The 7,139-nt window shown below is 56.6% G+C and overlaps 1 protein-coding gene across 4 annotated transcripts in view; it reads left to right on the top strand.

Annotated features, from left to right (window-relative positions):
* Nucleotides 1–2,543: 2,543 nt before the first annotated feature.
* The window catches only part of AGO2 (argonaute RISC catalytic component 2), a 107,890-nt gene continuing 103,294 nt past the window's right edge, over nucleotides 2,544–7,139 (top strand). For all 4 annotated transcript variants that reach the window (XM_073999557.1, XM_045399295.3, XM_045399294.3 and 1 more), the window contains exon 1: nucleotides 2,544–2,721. Coding sequence is in view for 3 of the 4 variants with exons in the window: in XM_045399295.3 (XP_045255230.1) it covers nucleotides 2,700–2,721 (22 nt within the window). In the remaining variant the exon portion in view is untranslated. The remainder of the gene's footprint in view (nucleotides 2,722–7,139) is intronic.

Genomic DNA, 7,139 nt, shown 5'->3' with positions numbered 1-7,139 from the left:
GTCAGCCCTGTGGCCCCAGGAGCTTGCTCTGTACTGCCCCAAACCCCTCCTTTCACTCTCATGGCGAGTTGGTGCCTTAGACCAAGTACACCCAGCGTGCAGACCCGCAGTCCAGGCTGCTGCAAATGTCCCTGGCTGGGATTAGAGCATCTTATCAAAGCATCAGGATCCTAAAACACAGAGGAAGGAATTGTATCAGGGAGAAACACTGGGTCCAGAAGACCCAGAGTCAGCCCAGTCACCATCTGGGTGTGGATGTGGGTCTAGGGGAGAGAGCAGCAAGGGCTGGAGACATGTCCCAGCAAGCACCGAGAGGCACAGTCAGATGAGTTAAGCAGGTTCACTGATGGCAGGAGAGGCAGCAGGCAGAGGGGACTGCAGTTCTCAGCTCGGCTGGGTGGTGGATCTGTTAGCCATGCTGAGTGAGGAACACCAGAAGAAAAGCAGGTTGGGAGGAGGGTAGCGATGGGGCTGCAGGAAGCGGGCTGAATTCCTGAACACAGGTGTGGAGGGTGGAGACCTGGAGAGGATGGGCTTATCTAGGAAAAGAACAGAGGGAACCCCCCACCGGTTCCCCACCCCCGTGCCCCAGAGGGCGAACTCAGTGACTGCCCGGGCCCTGGGGATGGAGATGGGGCAGACAGCAATGGCACCCCTCCGCCAGCAGAGGGCCACGGTGTCAGCCACATCCAGAGAGAAGTGACACAATGAAGCCCTCACAGACATTATCTTGCCTTCTGGAACTAAACCCTTGCAACAAAGTTCCCCAGCACAGCGCTCAAAGGAGCAGAAGGCGGGCTGAGGGGAGCCAGTGACAACAGAGCCTTCTGGGCCTTTGCCGAGGCGTACAGTGGCTGACAGCAGGGCAGCTGGGCCTCAGGGATTCCGGGCAGAAACGAGTTTTGTGGATGTGTCAGGGAGACAGGGGCAGAGAGAGAGGGTGGGCAGCTGCGAACTGGGGAGACTGATGCGGTGGCACGGTTCATCAACAGGAAAGTGGTAACGTTCGTGATTATTCAAAAATTCCCATGAAATACTATAGCAAAGGTACGGAAAAAGTATATAAAACGTAAAAGTGCAGTTTAAGGGATGGCCGCCGAATGCAGGGCAGCACTGCAGGAAGGAACAGGCCTGGCACCTCCAAATCCCCCAGGGCTCTGCTGGGGTCACAGCCCACCCACCCCAGCTGTATTCACCATTCTGACACTTAGAGTAACCACCTTCTTGCTCTTCTGTCAATTATTTACTACTTAATGATGCATCCCTAAACAATGCAGTTTAATTTTGCCTGTTTTGGAATTTTTGTGAATGGCTAGATTCCACCCTGTGAAGATGACCACTGTTTCTCCATCCTGCCCTCCGTGGTATTCAGTGCCGCACAGTCCAGGCTGTGATGAACAATGCCATGCACACTGCCACCCGGGTTTCCCGGTGCTCATAACTACACATTTCAGGAGCACGTTTTGTATCAGCAACGTGGTGAAGACTGATGTCCTTTTGAGTTTTCGGAGGAAGTGCTGGCTCTCCTGCCCTTCTTCAGGGCTGTCCTCCAAGACTGCACAGAACTAGTTAGGACCAACCTGTTGGCTGCGGAGCTCCTGGCAGTCACAACTCCTGTTTATTCTTCGCCTGGAACAGGGCCTTGCACCCAATATGCAGACAGCCGATGCCACGGGGTGAAGGAATGTGCTGGGAAATCTGGAAAAAGGCGACCAGTCACTGTAGACTGTGGGTCACCCTCTGCCTTCTAATCCCCCGCCACTCAGGGGAGAAAGGAGGTAACCACAGGCTGGCTTTTCCAGGAAAGCCGCCGAAAAACCAGACGGACCCAGCGGGACGGCACAGAAATGCTCGGAGGCGCACGACGTTCCGAGGAGGCCCCGACTGCTGGAATGGGCATGTCCGCTGATCTGATCCCTGATACCAGCTACAATGCACTAAAAACTTCTTGGACTTTCTAACTGCTGTAAACGGATTAGCTGGGTTCTGGGGCCGCGCCGGGAGGTGGCGGTGTGGTCCTGCGCGAGCGGCCGGCCGCGTTCAAGTTCAAGCTCCGGGCTGGGAGGCAGCTTCCCGACCTCGGTGTTTCTGTAGTAACTTAAAGAGCCAGGCTGGGGGCCGAGGGGCTCGCGGGGGAGGGTTCCTGCCCCCGGGGGCGGCGGGGAAGGCGAGGGCGCGTGGGCGACCCCGCTCCGGCGGCACAGCCAGGGGGCCCGGCTCCTCCCCGTCGGGAAGACGCGGCTTCTCCGGGCGGCGGGGAAGGGTCCCCGGGGCCGCGCCCGCCCCCGCGTCACCCGGGCCGCGCCGCCCTCGGCCCTCGTCCCCGCTCCCGCCCGCGCTTCCCACCGCCCGGCCAGGTCCCCAGGCCCCTCCCCGGGTCCCCGCCCCAGGCCCCGCCAGACCCGGCGCCGCCGCCGCCACCGCCCCCGCCCGCGCGCCCAGCCCCGCTCCCCCCGCGAGCGCGCTCCCGCCGCCGGCCGCGCCTCCCCTCCCCCTCCTCCTTCCTCCCCCGCCCTCCCGCTCCCGCTCCCGCCGCCGCCTCCGCCCGCCGCCCCGGCCGCGTCGGGTAAACCTGTTTGGAGAGGCGGCCGCGCCGGGGCGGATCGTGCGGCCGGCGGCTCCCTCGCGGCTCGCGGCGTCGGGGCCCGTGGCGCGCGCGCGGCCGCCCCTCGGCCCCGGAGCCCCTCGGCGGCGCCACCATGTACTCGGGAGCCGGCCCCGGTGAGTCCTCGCGCTCGGGGCGCCCGCCCGGCCGTTCGCGCGCTCCTGCCCGTGGTTGGCGGGCCCGGCGCGGGCGGCGGGGGCCGGGGATCGGGGGGCCGCGGGGTCGGGGCGGCGGGGGCCGGGGGCGGGCGAGCCGGGGCCGGGCTTGGGGGCTCGGGGAGCGGCGGCGGCGGGGCCGGGCCGGCCGTTTTCTCGGCGCCGCGTTGGACGCGCAGCCCCGGCCTCCTCGGCCCCCGCGAGTCGTCGGGGCGCCCCGCGCGGCCTGGGCCCCTCCCGCGCCTCGGGCCCGCGTCCCGGCGTCCTCGCATCCCCCGCCCGGGGCCCGGCGGGCTGGGGCCGGGGCCGAGGCTGCCGCCGCGTGTAGGCCCGAGGCCCGGAGCGCCCCGCTTGGCCCGGCCTCGCTGCCCGCGCGGGGATGGGGGCGCCGCAGCCCGGCCTGGCCCGGCCCTAAGCGCCCGAGGGGGTGGAGGCCGGCTCGGGGCGTCCGGCTCGGGGCGCGCACGGCCGGGAGGGGAGGGGGCTGCGCCGGTCCCGACCCCAGCCGCCGCGAGTCTGAGGCGCGCTCCGCTGTGGTCCAAGATTCTTGCTGCCAGCACTTCTTCGGCCCCTTTTCCCAAGGAAAGTCTGGAAATGCTGAATTTTGGCCAATTCCTGTAGTTAGGACTGCCGCCTGGAAGGGGGAGGACGCGGCTCCCCGGAACCCTCAAACTGCGTGCGCGGCTCGTTCTCATTCCAGACACGCCGGCCTCCCCATTCAAGTGCTAATTCCTTTTACAATTTCCTAGGAGAGGTGAGGCGAGGTGGATTCCTGTAGCACCCCTTGTTGCTAGTCGGCCTTTCTCTGGAAAAGTTCTAAAAAACTTAAAGCAGTAACGCATTGTTTTTCTTTTTAAATGCAGAGTAGAAGGCGGTTTCCTTGCTGGGCCAAGAAAACGGTCAAGTGTTGTACTGCTTTTGGCGTGCTCCCACCAGGCACGTGGCTCCTGGCTCTCCCGGCCGGCCTGGCCGCTGGGACGGGGCACCGCCTGCTCCCCTTTGTCCGCTGGGCCCCAGTCGGGCCGCAGCCTCGCCAGGCTCGGGGCTTATGTTTACCCGGCCGGTGAGGAGGCTCGCATTCCCGATGCTGCCCTCGCTGCTGCAGACCGGCCCCAACTTGTGCGGCCCGGGAGGCCCCCTGGCCCACCTGGGTCCATTGATGGGGGCCCCCACTGCTGAGGCTGTTGGCTCTGTGCCTTGCGAATGTCGCGTCTTTTTTCTGATGTCATTTAGAAAGCTTCAACAAGGCGGAGTCTGACCAACTTTTCAAGCCATGAGGGCTATCAGCAGTTTGAAGAATGATTTTCCCCCTACACCTGGGAGGGCCACAGTCCTGGAGCAGATGCTGGCCTCTGGAGGCCCTGAGTGGCCAGGCGCCCTCGTGGGAAGGGACCGGGCATCCCCTTGTGTGAGTTGGGACCTTCCAGCTCCTTCCTATAGAGGAACACAGCACACACGGGACTGACAGCACATTTGTTCAGGTTATCAGTTTTAAAAGTTGGAGGCCCAGAAAAAGTGAAGAGCCTTGAGGAAGGTCAAGCTTTCCGTGTTGTGTTTTGCGTGTTAGTTAATTCGCTCCGCTTGCGGAGGTTGCTGGTGTTTGTGAAGACAGACAGACAGGGCTCAGAGAAGCTGAGAACTTCACCAAGGTCACGCAGCAGTGAGTGAGTGTCGGGACCATCAGTCGGACTTCCGAGCTGGTTCTCTGGGTGCCTTCCTCAGGGCAGTGCCTTTCAGGCCCTATAACCCAGACCCACAGCAAGAAGTGTCTGTTAGGGCTGGACTGGACCAGCACCTGCCCGCCTACTTGTCATTGACAGTGAGGCTTCAGGAAGCAACCCCAGCTCACTGCTGTTCTTTACTGTGTGCTCTGCCCTGGGACGCTGGCTTGTCGATTTCATTTGTCAGCGTACCTTGGCCCTCAGGATCCGCAGGCTTGTTTCTGTCACTCGCTGCTGTTTGGAGATTGTTGCTGTGGTGTGGGCCTGGTAGGGAGCGGACCCTGTGGAACAGGACAGTGGTTGAAAGAATAAATGTGTCTGCAGGATAATTCATAGCTAATGGCAGGATGGGAATGAACCCAAGTTTCAGGTTGTACAAACGTGCTGTAATTATAAGTCTGTGGTGCAGTTCAATTTTATGCTACACATTAAGGCTTTTAATTTTGTGTAAAAGGAATTTTTGGAATAGTCTTCATTGAGACTCTTTTTAATCTTATATTTTCTAATTTAGAATTATAAGACATTCCATTTGAATTATAGAAAAATTACATTGAGAGGCCGAGGCGGGTGGATCACGAGGTCAAGAGATTGAGACCATCCTGGCCAACACGATGAAAATCCTGTCTCTACTAAAAATACAAAAATTAGCCGGGCGCGGTGGTGCGCGCCTGTAGTCCCAGCTACTGGGGAGGCTGAGGCAGGAGAATCGCTTGAACTCTTGAGGCAGAGGTTGCAGTGAGCCAAGAGGGCGCCACTGCACTCTAGCCTGGAGACAAAGTGAGACTCTGTCTCAAGAAAAAAAAAAAAAAGAAAAGAAAAATTACAAATAGTTTTGCTACTTCCAATTGTAACACCCTTATTAGGCAACTTACTAATTTAAAAAACAGTTCACAATAGCTCTACATTATACCAATCACAAACAAATGCTATTACATATGTGAATGCTATTTAGAATCTGAAGTTAGAAACGTGACTGTTTTTTCCATTTTTTGAACTGAGTTATTAGGATGGGTGGATTCTCCGGTGACCTTGAACTTTCGTTGATGAACAAATTAGTTGTTTGGTTTTTTAACCATTCAAAGGCCTTGAACTGTGTCTGGTGATCGCCTCCCCCAGGATATTGTCTCTTATGACTTTGCTACGCTTTCAAGCTCCTGTGTATTACGCCCCTCGCAGATTTGCCACAAAGTAACCTCTGTGACATCTAAGACTTGACAGTTGTCTAAATAGGATTGTGACTTTGAGAAGAGCTGACCTTCACCATGGTTTATAGAGCCATTTAACTCCTCCTGCCCCCTCTCTCCCTACCCCCAGTGGTCCCCATGAAGCTATGGCCAGTTCTCCCAATACTGGTGCCCATTTGCCATGGCAGGATATCGTGGTCTACCCATGGGGCAGCAGACATGGCTGAGGCCATCGCAGTATGGCTGGGTATGTGTGCAGAGTCCCCCTTGGGTCTTTGATAAACCCTGGGGAATAATTTAAGTAAGTGCATAGGAAAAAAGATGTAAATGCTTCCAAACTCCTAAAACCTGTACAATTTGAAGAAGCAGAATTATTTTTTAACTTCTAGTTTCTATCTCAAAAGTGTCCCCAATGCCAGTCGGGCTTATTCTGTCTGAGCTGTGCAGTGAATGCTCTCCTGTAATGGTCCCGTCTCAGGTGGTTTTGTTTTATGAATCGTTATTCTGAATCTTCAAAACGTAACATTTGAGTTTTAAAAATAGTTAATATTGTGAAATAATTGAAAAGACACAAAAGTAGAGTGACTTGTTTAATACCCTCCCATTTATCCATTACGAAGCTTCAACAGTCATCAAGGTTTTCCACATTTGCTTCAAATATGCCCCTTTTCTTTGTGGACATTTTCCAAAGTGAATTGCAGACCTGTCATTTTGCCTCGCTATTTAAGTATGCGTGTCTAAAGCAATGGAGACATTTTGAACATACCCCAGTGCCGTTATCACAGTTAACAGTCTGTGATCAATTTCTCTCATTTTCTCAGAAATGTGTTTACAGTTGGGTGCTTTGGATCCTGAATTTTAACAAAAGTTCACACACACATTTGGGTCTCTGCCTTCCACCTCTAAAGCTAGCCCACCCTCTCTCTTCTCCCTGCATTTGACTTGTTATATTTATGTCTTTTTTTTTTTTTTTTTTTTTTTGAGACGGAGTCTCACTCTGTGGACCAGGCTGGAGTGCAGTGGCCGGATCTCAGCTCACTGCAAGCTCCGCCTCCCGGGTTTACACCGTTCTCCTGCCTCAGCCTCCCGAGTAGCTGGGACTACAGGCGCCCGCCACCACGCCCGGCTAGCGTTTTGTATTTTTTTAGTAGAGACAGGGTTTCACCGCGTTAGCCAGGATGGTCTCGATCTCCTGACCTCGTGATCCGCCTGTCTCGGCCTCCCAAAGTGCTGGGATTACAGGCTTGAGCCACCGCGCCCAGCTTTTTTTTTTTTTTTTTTTGAAACGGAGTCTTGCTCTGTTGCCCAGGCTGAAGTGCGGTGGCACCATCTTGGCTCACTGCAACCTCCTCCTCCTCCCGGGTTCAAGCGATTCTCCTACGTCAGCCTCCTGAGTAGCTGGGACTAAGCCACCACGTCCAGCTAATTTTTGTATTTTTGGTAGAGATGGGGTTTCACCATGTTAGCTAAGCTG

Source organism: Macaca fascicularis, chromosome 8 (assembly GCF_037993035.2).
Source record: "Macaca fascicularis isolate 582-1 chromosome 8, T2T-MFA8v1.1".
Classification (NCBI taxonomy): Eukaryota; Metazoa; Chordata; class Mammalia; order Primates; family Cercopithecidae; genus Macaca; species Macaca fascicularis.
This window is presented reverse-complemented; position numbering and strand designations above follow the sequence as displayed.